Here is a 14,716-nt window from a genome sequence, read left to right as displayed (position 1 = left end):
GCTTCTACTGCCGCCGGCGCGACGCCGGCGGACCGCCGACTTATTGCTATCTGGGTTGTTAGTATTTAGTAGCATTGTCTTTAAATTGTTTAACTTGGGTCAAACGTTTAGGGTAGCCTTCCAAAAGCTTCTCTCAATAAGGTGCGGGAATTTTGTCCCATTCCTCCAGACAGAACTGGTAACCGAGTCTGGTTTGAAGGCCTCCTTGCTTGCAAATGCTTTTTCAGCTCTGCACACACATTTTCTAGCAGATTGAGGTCAGGGCTTTGTGATGGTCACTACAATACCTTGACTTTGTTGTCCTTAAACCATTTTGCCACAACTTTGGAGGAATGATTGGGGTCATTGTCCATTAGTGTAGATATAGATACTCGTCTACCTGTTTCCTCCAGCATCTTCACAAAGGTCCTTTGCTGTTGTTCTGGGATTGATTCGCACTTTTCACACCAAACTACGGTCATCTCTAGGAGACAGATGATAGCTGTGTGGTCCCATGGTGTTTATATGATTTCAAGCAAAGAGTCACTGAGTTTGAAGGTAAGCCTTAAAACACACCAGGTACACCTCCAATTCAGTAAACCTCCAATCAGAAGCTAATTGTCTAAAGACATGACATAATTTTCTGGAATTTTCCAAGCTGCTTAAAGGCACAGTTAACTTAGTGTATGTAAACTTCTGGCCCACTGAAATTGTGATACAGTCAATTAAAAGTGAAACAATCTGTCTGTAACAATTGTTGGAGGAATTACTCATGTCATGCACAAAGTAGATGCCCTAAACGACTTGCCCAAACTATAGTTTGCTAATATGAAATCTGTTGAGTGGTTAAAAAATGAGTTTCAATGACTTCAACGTAAGTGAATGTAAACTTATGACTTCAACTGTATATAACATTTATTGTCAATCAGTGAAACATATGTGGCTATACGGCACTACTGTTACCAGTTACCACCTCAAAGCATTATCTGATCATCAACTTACCATACAAATTATAAATAGAGTAGATGTATCTTCTTATTCTAGATTAAAGAAATGTATCAACTTTGTTAAGACATAAGCTTACAGTTTACTTTCAAATACAACTAATGACATGTATAAAATAAACTGCCTCAATTTAGAAGCAGATTTTAATTTAGTATGAAGAATTCATATGAAGAAATATTTGTACATTAATGCCGCACGTATACCTTATTACGAATAAAGAAATGCTAAACAATCTGGTCCTTCTTATTCTTCAAAATGCTTTTTTTCTGTCACAATATAAACACAAACAAAGGACAAAAAATCATTTCGAGTAGTATTATGACACATATGCTGAAGTCAGCACTTCCTCAAACATTGTGGCGTAGGAATTTTTGAGGAAATCCACATAGTTTTGAATGCTCTGTTTGTGGCTCTCTGATTGGTCCAGACTCAGTTGTAAATCTCTCAGATGGACTTCATATTGATTTTCACTCTGATAAACAAGAGACAAGAATCATTCTGTGAGAACAGCCAAATTGAGTTCACTACAATCTCATCAATAAAACACTGAATGATGAAAAGTTAAACAGGATTGTTGTATAATGGGAAGATAAGTGGACTATTTAACGTCAACATGAATTAAAATGGACCCCATTTACTTTCTAAATACACATTCTTAGTCTGATTGTGAATGATTCATCAGCGCACGTTATTCCAAAGAAAGACATTTTTTCTCAGTAATCTGTAATTAAAATATAATAACTTGACCCCACTTCAAATTACTTTTTCAACTGACTTCTCTATTTTTCAACTCATCCCCTTCAACAACCTGACTCTATTCTAGGATGCAACACCTACTTTTCATGATCCAATCACTTCCCAATTAAAAAGAAATGTCCCATTTTCTTGTTTAATATCACAGTATGCAAGTTAAATGGGCTACAAATGATGTTTCATATTGACTTTAACAGCAGTAGAAGGATATTAAGTGTGGATGAAATCAGACAAAAGAACAGGTAGACTAAACAGCTGAAAAGATGGACACTAACAGAAAGCTTGCTCTGTCTGAGCTGTTGAAGTTCTTTCTCTCTTCTTGTCTTTTCAGCCTCTAATTGCATGAGCTTGTTCTGCAGGACGCTCTCTCTGATACAGGCCTTCTCCTTCACTTTACACACCTGCACAGGACAAAAACAACAGTAACTGTAATCCATAGACCACCAAAGTGAACTTCCAAGACCAACACTCTCATAGCGAAGTCGTAGGGATTCGTACAACTTTTCTAAATTTGGCTAATTCATATGATATCGTACGACTTTGCAGCCAATGACGTCACTGAACACCTTTTCCATCTAATACGTGACATTTACTTGCTTCTGTCACACACAACAGCTTCTTATCATGTTTACACTTTACTGATTGGTTAAGTTTAGATAAGTGGGTTTGGGTAAGGGCACAATATTCATAAGTACAACCTTAATGCCTCGTGCACGGAACTTGTGCTTACTTTTGCATTAGACAACCGGGAATTTGCAAGTGATAAAATTGTATGAAATCATACGAAATAGCCAACTCGTAAAATATGTACACATTTTCATGAGATCGGGTTGTCCAAGACACATATTTCCTCTCAAAATCATCTAAGAATACAAAATTATATTTGAAAGGTAAGTGAAAGAGTCAGCGGATGAGCATGAAGCTGTACCTGCTGTTTAATATCTGTGAGAGTATCCTCTAGCTGCCGGTTGAGAGTCTGACACTCATCGGAGCGCAGTTGCTGTCGTTTGCTGCTGTAGTTCAGCTCATCCTCTTGAGCCGTCAGTCTGTGGATGAGCTCTCTGTTCTCGCACAGCACCTCCTCTAGTCTCCTTTCATTCAAACACATATTCAACAACTGTTCAGTTTGCATGTTAATACAGTACAGTATGAATTCACTTTAAAGAATCACATTAAATACAGTGGCATGGAAATATTTGGGCACCCCTGATCAAAATTTCTGTTGCTGTGAATAGCTAAGCAAGCAAAAGATGGCCTTATTTCCATAAGGCATAATGTTTTTAAAGTAATATTTTGAGCAATTTTTCATCTTTTACAGTTTCAAAAAAACAAAAAGGAAAAGGGCCCGAAGCAAATGTTTGGGCACCCTGCATGGTCAGTATTTAGAAACACCCCCCTTGGCAAGTATCCCAGCTTGTAAAGGCTTTTTGTGGCCAGCTAACTGTCTTTCAAGAGATTTTCACCCATTCTTCCTTGCACAAGGCTTCTAGTTCTGTGATTCTTGGCCCATCTTGCATGCACTGCTCTTTTCAGGTCTATCCACAGATTTTCGATGATGTTTAGGTCAGGGGACTGTGAGGGCCATGGGAAAACCTTCAGCTTGCGCCTCTTGGGGGTGTCCATTGTGGATTTTGAGGTGTGTTTAGGATTGTTATACTGTAGTAGAAGCCATCCTCTTTTCATCTTCAGCTTTTTTACAGATGGTGTGAGGTTTGCTTCCAGAATTTGCTGGCATAACATTTAATCCATTCTTTCCTCTACCAGTGAAATGTTCCCCTGTGCCGCTGACATCAACACAAGTACAAAGCATGATCGATCCACCTCCATGCTTAACATTTGGAGAGGTGTTCTTTTCATGAAATTCTGCACGCTTTTTTCTCCAAATATACCTTTGCTCATTGCGGCCAAAACATTAGATTTTAACTTCATCAGTCCACAGGACTTGTTTCCAAAATGCATCAAGCTTGTTTAGATGTTAATTTGCAAACTTCTGACACTGAATTTTGTGGCAAAGACGCAGGAAAAGTTTTCTTGTCAGGACTCTTCCATGAAGGTCATATTTGTGCAGGTGTCGCTGCAGAGTAGAACAGTGCACCACTACTCCAGAGTCTTCTAAATCTTCCTTAAGGTCTTTTACAGTCAAACAGGGGTTTTGATTTTCCTTTCTAGTGATCCTACGAGCAGTTCTCTCTGAAAGTTTTCTTGGTCTTCCAGACCTCAGCTTGACCTCCACCATTCCTGTTAACTGCCATTTCTTAATTACATTACAAACTGAGAAAACGGCTACCCGAAAACACTATCTTCTTATAGCCTTCTGCTGCGTTGTAGGCATCAATTATTTTAATTTTCAGAGGGATAGGCAGCTGCTTAAAGGAGCCCATGGCTGCTGATTGTTGGGATAAGGTTTGAGGAGTCAGAGTATTTGTAAAGCTTAGAAATATGCATCACATGGCCTTTCAAAACGATGATTGTGGAAAAGCCATAGCCCTAACAAGCTAATTAAGATCTGAGACCTTGGTAAAAGATATCTGAGAGCTCAAGTCAATTGGGGTGCTTACATTTTGCATGGTGCTCCTTTCCTTTTTTTTCAATCTAAAATTGTGCAAAACAAAAATAATAAACTTATCTTGCTTAAAATGTTGAAAAGAATGTTTCATCTTTAACTGTATACCTTTTGGAGATCAGTTAATCTTCTACTCACTTAACTATTCTCAGCAACAGACATTTTGGCCAGGGGTGCCCAAACTTTAGCAAGCCACTGTAAATACAGCCGTAAGCGGCAGTTATGGGGTCAAGCACAACATCATGCACTCTGAGCTCGATTCAGAGAATTAAAGAATACCCAAATTGTTGCAAGCCAATATTTGGCACCACTTCTTAAGTTTTTATCAGTTTTAACTCTAAATTATATTGTTTTATCAGAATGTGATGCTGTCACTAAACTGCTCTGGTAGTCTCAGGACATAATCCTGAGACATTGTCAAGATTCTGTGGATTATAAATGGAGATTAGAGTGCTGGGGAAATGTTGAATTATTTCAGTATTATTTGTCGAGTTGCATAGAGTACCGTGTTTGTTTTTCTTGTGTTTTCTGATTCATTTTACGGGATGAGGAATACAGTAATTGTTCTTTGGGTGAGTGGGACAAGTAAAGAGCACTTACATAAATCTACTCCTGGTGTGAATGTGTAAATATGTTTAAATATGTTTATATATATATTGATGGGGATAAATTGTGAATGTTTGCACGTTTATGTGAACAACTTGCTAATCACTTTCCATAATGTAGAGTTTTCACTCATTGTCTTTTAATTTATTCTGATTCTTTATCCACTGATGTTTAATGCCAGTTGATAAAACAGTTTTTCGTGTGTTTGTGCCCTCACATATTTTGATGCGGGTGCGCTCACGAATGCTTGATCCCTCCAAAGACTCCTTTTGTCATGCAGAATACTATGATTAGTTATTATTCAAGGTTTGCCATGCCTTGAGCAATGCTCAAACTCTTCTAGACAGGAAAGCGTAAGCGGTAGTTCTAGCAGGAATATTTGGGATCTTCATCAGGCATCTTATTCAATCACAATCCAGCCTTTGCTTTATAAACTCACACAGCTGCCTTTCATTGCTCGTAATGCCTCATTGTTTTCACCCCCCACCACCCCATCACCACCAGTTTAGGTTCTGTCCTGCGTAGGTTTAAGCTCCTCTTCCCTGCCGTGATCACCTTCTGGCAGGATCTTACTGTTCGAGCATGTATCTGAGCGCTGAACCGTAGGACAGGAAATACGCCAAATGAGCTAAATATCGCTACATTCGTATTTATTCCGATCATCCATTCTATCTCTAACAGAAACTCACTTCTGAAGGTGATTCAATTTCTGTTGCAGTTGAGATTTTTTTTCATCAACTGACTCTTTCATCTCCAGTGAAGTCTTGACGTTCTCCTTCTGCATGTTCAGCTGTAAGTCAAGAAGAGTTTTAGTAATCTAGCATGTTTCAACAGGGCCACTGCAATATGATCTCTAGCAGTCACAAGGAAAATCTATTCACCATGCTAAACACTCATTTTACTGCAGAACAAAACAGCAGCATTAATGAGTGAATCTGAACAGCACACAATTAGAATATCACCTCATGTTTGCTGTTAGTCAATGATCAAAGGTGCACAAACACACACCGTATCCTGCAGCTGTCTTATGGACTCAGTCTTTTGTGTGCATCTCTGCTCAGAGCGTCGCAGGTCTTCCTGGTAGTGCTGCAGCTTCTGCTCTGTGACAACCAGTAACTCTGGATACACCTGCAGCTCCTGCAAGCGCTGCTCCAGATCCTCACGCACCTGAGAGAAGATGATCAGGATGGACGGGTTGAGATTTTAGGTCCAACCTGTGCTGCCTACCATGACTAAGATATTAAAAGAATAGTTAACCCAAAAATGAATACTGTATACCTTCAGAAGATTTGGAATATGATGCAAGTGTTGCATGGACTCTTTAAAGCCTGAAAGCAGAATCACTGTCCATTGCAATTGTACATTGTAAATTTGTGTTCCACTGAACAAAAGAAAGTGTTGCAGGTTTGGAGTGACATGAGGGTGAGTAAATGATGATATCATTTCATTTTTGGGTGAACTATTACTTTAAAAATGAATAATTATACAGTTTTTAACTGTATTACCTGAATGATCTCAACATCTCGTCCCTCTCTTGTGTCGTGAGTTTGTTGAATGAGGCTCTCCAGCTTGATTTTCAGCTCTGTGATCTCAACTTTGAGTTCTGCTACCTGTCAAATACATCCGTTTACTGAAACTAACACAAGACATTTGCCAAGTTGATCAAGTAATACAAATATATGAAGTAATCTTCAAAGTTTCTGGCTAAAGATGGAGATTATATGCAGTCACCTGATGCTGGTACTGTTCAGTTTGATGTTTGCTCTCCTCTGCAAGATCATTTTGTTCCTGAAGAGCAGCTTGAGAGATCTGCAACTTTTGCTCAATATCAGCAATGGAGCTCTGAGTGAGGAAAATAAATATGAGAGCACCTAATGTCCATAAAGAAGGATGGTAAAAATATAATGGATCACAAAATATAGCAGGAGTAAAACACTTTTGGATTTAAAATAATACTATTTTAAAATATATATGCAAATTAATACATTCATAATATTTAAAATCAAACAAATAATTTAATGTCATTTTTTTACATGACTTATTTATGCTCACATTTCATTGTATTTAAAAATGTAATGATATATTTAGTCAAACTTGTCTGCAATATCCTTACATAAATACGTTTTTACACTGTAAAAATGTGTGTTTATTAAAGAAAAGTGTAAATCTCAAGTCATATAACTTTATAAGTGATGGCTTCACAGACGTCTTTAAGGAATGTTCCGGGTTCAAGTCGAGCTTAATCTACAGCATTTGTGGCATAATATTGATAACACAAAAAATTATTTTGTATTGTTCCTCCTTTTCTTTAAATACAAAAACTAAAATTTGCGTTACAATGAGGCACTTACAATGGAAGCTGAATGGGACAATTTTTTAATGTTAAAATATTTTTCAAAAGTATAACCACAAGACATAAAGCATATGTTTGTAAACATGATTTTAGTGTGATACAATCACTTATCATCCTTTTCTGTGTACAGCTGCAGCCAATTGTACAACTTTGTTACTATGACGATGTAATTTCAACAAACCCTAAAACAACATTACAGCTCAAATAACACATGAGTTTTAACAGAAGAATTAATGCAAATGGTTTTATAAAATTAAAAGCTTCACATTTCGGCTTTTAAACCCTCCAAAAAATGGCCTCATTCACTTTCATTGTAAGTGCCTCACTGTAACCTCCATTTTTATTTTATTTTTAAAAGGAGGGATGAGTTGAGGTAATCAACATTATACCACAAATTCTGTCGACTGAGCTTAACTTGTATATAACCCCGGAATCTTCCTTTAAATCTTTCTTTCTTTCTATTCTAAGCCTGTTGGAATAAGATATGGGTTTGTTGAGAAACGAACCAAAATCGAATGTATTATTAAGTGAAACTCTCGAACTGACCATTGATTTCCTGTGGGGGTTCATGAGTCTGCACACAAGCATTAGAGCTCCTTGCACGAGAGCAGTAGTTACATGCTGCCGTAGCTACACGCGAGGTGGGGCATTCAAGCTGAAACTTATTTTGTTTAGCTTCAAAAGGACCACCGGCAATATTGTCAACAGAAAACACAACATAGCTACTATCAGTCCATACCAACACAAACCAGAGACCAGATCTTACAAACATGTCTGAAGAGCTTCTAGTCAAAAAATAGATGCATTTCTATGACCAGCCTTATTTTCTTAACCAATGTCCTCAATCAAATAGTGATGGAGGTGGCTGATGGTACACTTACACACCCAGATGCTACAGTCAGACAGAGAGGAGCCGCAGTTCTTTGGAGGTTTCGATAACCGAAAGTGAAGTGGAAGAACAGGGAGCGGGAATGTCTGTCACCTCTATTCTGAAATGTTGTGTGTATATGTGTGTGTGTGTGTGTGTGTGACAGACTTCCACCTGAAGAGACCTCAGCGAAAACAGTCGGTAGCGTGTAATGTTCTTGGTCAAGTAGTTTTAACCAGTAAGTGAGATGCTGGCTTAAATATAATATTATCAGAATGATTTTGGACCAGTGTCAGTTCAAATTGGATGGTTAACTAACGCCACGGCAAATATAGTAACCAAGCGATCATATGCCATTGGTCGTTGCAGCTGCTTTGGACAAAAACTCTTATTAAAATAGAAAAGATAACTTTTATTGCATGTCGTTTGGCATCTGGTTTGGACACGGTGTGACTGTAGCTACCTTCAGCCCCATCTCTTTGTTTGATTGAAGACTCAGTTTCAAACAAATAAGGCTGGACATAGAAATGCATCTATTCTTCCACTACAAACTCTTCAGACATGTTTTATAAGTTTTGTTCTCTGGTTTGTGTGCAGCTGTGTTGTGTTTTCTGTTGTTAATATCACTGGTGGTCCTGTTGAAGCAAAACAAAACAAGTTTTCGCTTGAACGTTCCATCTCGTGAGAAGCTGCATTGCACTGCAAGGAGCTCTAAAGCTTGTATGCAGTCTCATGAACGCACAGGAGATCAATGCTTGGTCGAGAGTTTCAATTAATAATACATTCGATTTCTGTTTGTTTCTCACCAAACCCTTATTGGATTTGTTTTGAAAAAGACATGAGTAGCATAAAATAATTTCTGAATTATACTTTTGTGTTCTTTTGAAGCTTGCAGAGTTGGTCACCATTAACTTCCATTGTATGACATCACTGAGCACAACATTTTTTACAATTTACCCCTTTGTGTTATAGATCATATAGGGTTATAACAACACAGGGGTGAGTAAACAATTACTGAATTTTCATTTTTGGGTGAACTATTCTTTGAAATTCTTACCTTGAAGGAAGCGTTTTCTCGTCTGAGTTCTTCATTTTCTAAAGTAACTTTCTGCAGCGTGTTCAGTAAGTTTTCACTGGCTGAGTTTGCTGTATCTCTCTCTCTCTGCAGCTCTGCAGTAAGCACTGCCATTTCACTATAGAGATCACACCAACCAACATCAATAAATACTTCACAATTTATATAACATTATATAATACATCATTATTATTTTCACATAATAGTAATGATAATATCATCTTTTGCCGTTTTTTTGACATTGAATGGGCAGTGCTGTCATAATAAAGCGCAACAGTGACCGCCCACTTTTACAGCCATCTGTGTTCCGGAAGTATTTTCCCCATTAATTTCTACCATAGACTTTTAATGAAATCCTTCATAAAAGAGTTATAAGCCATGAACCAAACCAACCAACTCCGAAGTGAATCACAACTTCATAAACTTTGTTTTGAGGCTAAAAAATGTCTTTGAAAATCATACACGTACAAGGCTGTGTACTTACCGTTTTTCATGAGGGAACAAACTACAGTATTTGAACGATGTCATTGAATACAAAATGATGGGAATACATAAAACTATTGATTTTAGGTTGTTCATTACAAGTATAGATACAGTATATGTTCCGTTTATTGCAAAATATCCCGATAAGTACAAATATATAAGTAGTTAAATGGTGAAAGGAGATGCACATTTATTCAGAGGCATGTTTCGTGGGTTTCGTTGGATGCAGTTCTCTGATTGGTGGATATTTCTCTGATGTGCCATGGGTAATGTAATTGTTTACCATTAATTCTGCTATCAAACAAGATTTTTTAAAACAATGCAGTTGAGATAACGCAGGCGGATAGATTAAACGGAAGCATATACCATCGATGAACAACCTCGTAGTTCACTGTAGGTCTGTCTTTAAAGGTTTATAAGTTATCATTGAAAATCTATTTGTCTATGGGATAAATGGACGGGATTTTTACTTCCGGAACCAGACTGTTGCACTCTATACTCTCCTATGATAGAGATGCAGAGGTTTTTATCTGTGACAGCGCTGCCCTTCCCTGTCGGTGATAAAATGATGGCGAAATGAGCTCTTTGCGCTATTTGATGTACAAAACAAGCCCAGATGAGACTTGTAAGTCGCATTATAAATAACACAGAAGCAAGTCAAATCTTAACTATCACAGTTTTTGACTGGAAGAGCATTTCATGGTAATTTCAAAGATACAATCGATGCTGGTGTTGACGCCCTGATGCAAATCATGAATGCAGCTTCATGATTGCTGTAGGAAATGCCATAGAGTCTAACGGCAGATTAATATTGTGAAGGATGAGCGTTTAAGAGATTTAATGCCCGTTGCAATGAATATGCAGCCTAGGGTGAGACTAATTCTTTCAAATAGTCAAACTACCATTTAGAATAAGGGAAATGTTTAATATTACTTGAATTGGTGCTATTTTAGTGCATTTCTTGTGGAAGGCTTTGTTTGAAAAAAAAGTTCATAAAACATTATATTGTTACATATTGTTTTGTTTTCTTTCCTAAAATGGAAATAAATGCATTTTGACAATAACATTAGTATATATGGTGTCAAAATCAAAGATTAGTCGTGATAAACTACAAAATATTATGCGATTTAATCGTGATTAAAAGAAACTGAAAGCACTAATGAATAGGATATATTTATTATTTGTCACTGTTGTTTTTGGTGTGAAAAATGACCTGTGACATGTTCCTGACAGGTTTTGTGAGATTCACCCATTTATGATGCAAATGATAGTTCCACAGATGATATTATTTGGCACACAAATGTATGTGAGATGATGATACTTTTGAAGCATGTGTATCTGTTCGTCCAGCTGAAGTTTCTCCTCTGTAATCTTCTCCTGTTGTTTCTGCCACATGTTTCTCTCTGCTCTTCTCTGAGTCAACTGAACGTCCTACATCACACAATTCAACAACCCTGAACAGCTTTTACACCAATCCACCAAACACACAGTGTGTATGAGCAGTAAATAAAAACTTAATACAGATAAAAAAAACCAGTTAAAATACTACGAGACACAAAGTAATTTGAAGCTGATCACATGATCCTGAGAAAAACACACCTTCTCTCTCAGCTGCTTGTGGCATCTCTCCACAGCCGCCTCAAACTTCTCAGCTCTGTGTTTCTGAGCTCGTGTAGCTTTCTTCAGCGCCTCCTTCTCCTGACACGAACTCTCAGACACGAAAGCGATCTGAAGCCTCAGCTCGTCCAGCTCTAGTCTCTGATGTGCAATAGTTCTCTCAAGAGCCTTCACACAAACATACCCATCAATCGCTACACCGCTTTACAAGAGACAACACACACATATTTACTCTTTGTAAGAGCATGTTGAGTATTGATTTCAGATTAATTTGAGTGTTAAAGTTCATTGTGTGTTTATGTGATGTAGTTAAAGATAGTTTTGTAGGTCTCACCCTCAGCTGGACAGTCAGACGGTTATTCTGTTCCTCTTTGCTGCGGAGTTGAGTCTGTAGATGAGCCTGCGTAGCTTCAATTGACTTAGACAGCTGAATCACTGACTCTGTGTGCTCCTGGATATCACAGAGGTAGAAAAGAGACACAGCTTCATGTGTGATGTTATTACGAATTAACTGTTCTTTTGTCAGTTTAGGACTGGTTGAAATAGCAGAAATTGTGTATTTGTGTTTGACAAATGCTTCAATGTAAATATAAGGTGAATAACAACCTCTAAAGTAAACTTTAGTAAAGAAATTCACATACTAAAATAAGAATCTGCCATGATTTCACGGATATGTGCAAAAAAACTCTTCATGTATATAAGTTGTAGACTTACAGTTTCTCTTTTTTGTACAGTCATCAATTCCTCGACCTGTTTCTCTTTTTCAATCAAAGATGACCTTAAATTCTGAGAAATGTTTAGCATTTATAGATACTCATCAAATGAACTTCTAATGACACAGACATGTTTATAACATTCAAATAATATAGTGCAATAGAACAATAACAAAATAACATTACTTTACAACTTTAAAGAAAACAGTCTTTATTTAAGCACTGATTATGTGGAATAGTTCTAACACAATTCTTCTTTATTGGGTCACCATTATAATAATCTTACCTGATTATCACTCTCGGTCTGTTTTATCTTTTCATGCAACATTTTGATCTGTTTTTCTGTGTCTATCAAATGTACCTGCAAAACACACAACAAAGTCACACCCCCAAATGTTTTTTGTAATAAATAAAAAAATAATTTGTTTTACAAACATGCACAAATAAAGTTGACAAATCTCATTAAACCTGCTCCACATGTCCATTTATGCGCTACACTTTGCTTTTTGACTGTGTGCTACTTTACAGCTGTGTACACGACTATATGCTGCTGTAGTATAGATTATATTATAATGTATGTTAAACTGAAATGTATTGGGCTCTGCAATCAGATGCACATCTTTTATACGTCGATGAGCCAAAACATTATGACCACCTGCCTAATATGCTGTGTGTCCTCTGCGTACCACCAGAACAGCACCAGCTCAACGAGGAATGGACTCTGAAAGGCCTCTGAAGGTGTCATGTGGTATCTGGTACTAAGACATTTAGCAGCAGATCCTTCAAGACCTGTAAGGTGAGAGGTGGAACCGCCGTGGATTGGACTTGTTGGTCTAGGACATCCCAGAGATGCTCAATCGGACTGAGATCTGGGGAATTTGTAGGCCAGGGCAACACCATAACCTCTTCAACATGTTCCTCAAACCATTCCTGAACAATGTGTGCAATGTGGCAGGGCGCATTATCCTGCTGAAAGAGGACACTGCCATCAGGGAATACCACTGCCATGAAGGGGTGTACCTGGTCTGCAGCAATGTTTAGGTAGGTGGCACATGTCAAATTGACATCTACATGAATGGCTGGACCCAGGGCTTCCCAGCAGAACATTGCCCAGAGCATCACACTCCCTACAACGGCATGTTATCTTCCCACAGTGCATCCTGGAGCCACCACTTCCCCAGGTAAACGGCGCACACGCACATGGCCGTCCACGTGATGTAAAAGAAAAAGGGAATCATCGGAACAGGCGACCTTCTTCCACTTCTCCAAGGTACGGTTCTGATGCTTGCGTGCAAAATGTAGGCACTTTCGACAGTTGAAAGGGGTCATCATAGGCACTCGGACCACCGTCTCTAGGTACTCTGACCCAGTCGTCTGGCCATAACAATTTGGCCCTAGTCAAAGTCGCTCAAGTCTTTACTCCTGCCCATTTCCCCTACATTCAACACTTTGACTACGAGAACTGATTGTTCACTTACCATCTAATCTACGGAGATCTTAACATGTGGCCTTGTTAGGAGATGATCAACGTTATTTGCCTGTGTCATAATGTTTTGGCTCATCGGTGTATATTGTTTTATTGCTGTGTATTTTCTTCATATTATTTGTCTTGTAATAAATGAATCAGAAGTGATAAAGGGCTGATGAACCTCTTCATCCTGGAGTTCTTTCAGCTGCTGTTGGACAGATGAGATCAGACATCTGAAAACCTCCAACTTCTCCAGCAACAAGCTCTTCTGTCGAGAAAACCGCTGATCACTGGACGAGCTGGACTCCTGCAAAATGAACAAAATGACATTCTGACAAACATAAAGTTGGAAATTTCAGAGGTAAATATCATGTCAACCAATATTGTCTCCACTATAATAGAAGAGACATATTTGTATGAAACTGATGTTTTATTTACTTGCATACAAAGTGTAAAATAATAGTAAGATGACATACAATGAAATCATTGTGCAGACTATCTCTGAATGACAGCAGCTGAACAGCAGCTGATTCAGCAGCACTGAGTGTCTTCAGTAGCAGTTTCTGTCTGTTCAATGAAACAAACTCAAGATTACTAAAGACAAAAACATGTATGGCTAAAATATTGCATGAGAAATCATACACAACTTTCTTTGGTTTGATTAAATCCCACCATACATCTATACATCTATTGAAAGACTGAGGTTGCTGTTCAGATTTACGTGTTAGTGTCAGAAAGTCAATAATGAAAGAGAGAAAATAAACCTGCTGCTGCCACATTGATTATAATTCATAGTTGGAGTTTGCCGCAGGATTATACATACACATACAGTATCTGTATTTACATCTCTATCATAATATGCACATCTTAAAATCCTGAATATCTCAGGCCTTCTCTAAACAGAGCTGAGCTGCTTAATATGTTGCTAAGAGTGTGTTTACAACTAATCCAGGGTTGCCAGATTCATCTCACATGTTCACATCATATTTCAATGCTGTGCACTTAGAAAGACTTGATTATATGTAAGAAACAATATGACAAACAAATAATTTCATAATGAATACAAGTTCATAAAGTTAACAAAGACTTGTTATTATCTAAACAACGAACAATAAAAATGATCTTTTGGAATTAAAACTAGCCAACTTGGCCACCACAGTGAAACTCGAGGGATTTCATTGGTCTATTTTAAATAACGGTTGCCATTGGCTGTATTAGAGTATGACGTCACAA

At 37.8% G+C, this 14,716-nt stretch overlaps 1 protein-coding gene across 1 annotated transcript; it reads right to left on the bottom strand.

The window, feature by feature from the left end:
* Positions 1 to 61: 61 nt before the first annotated feature.
* On the bottom strand, positions 62 to 14,413 carry LOC127649451 (outer dense fiber protein 2-like). Its single transcript, XM_052134544.1, has 16 exons — positions 14,248 to 14,413; positions 13,960 to 14,050; positions 13,665 to 13,790; positions 12,302 to 12,376; positions 12,017 to 12,088; positions 11,637 to 11,753; positions 11,285 to 11,470; positions 11,007 to 11,116; positions 9,185 to 9,320; positions 6,638 to 6,748; positions 6,412 to 6,516; positions 5,915 to 6,073; positions 5,596 to 5,696; positions 2,666 to 2,828; positions 2,013 to 2,138; positions 62 to 1,456 (listed from the first exon to the last, which is right to left on the bottom strand). The coding sequence occupies exons 1-16, from the start codon at positions 14,274 to 14,276 to the stop codon at positions 1,301 to 1,303; spliced, it is 1,863 nt and encodes a 620-aa protein (XP_051990504.1). The 5' UTR covers positions 14,277 to 14,413; the 3' UTR covers positions 62 to 1,300.
* Between the last annotated feature and the right edge of the window lie 303 nt (positions 14,414 to 14,716).

Source organism: Xyrauchen texanus, chromosome 9 (genome assembly GCF_025860055.1).
Source record: "Xyrauchen texanus isolate HMW12.3.18 chromosome 9, RBS_HiC_50CHRs, whole genome shotgun sequence".
NCBI classification, from domain to species: domain Eukaryota; kingdom Metazoa; phylum Chordata; class Actinopteri; order Cypriniformes; family Catostomidae; genus Xyrauchen; species Xyrauchen texanus.
Note: the sequence above shows the minus strand (reverse complement) of the source record. Positions and strands in the feature narration are given on the sequence as shown.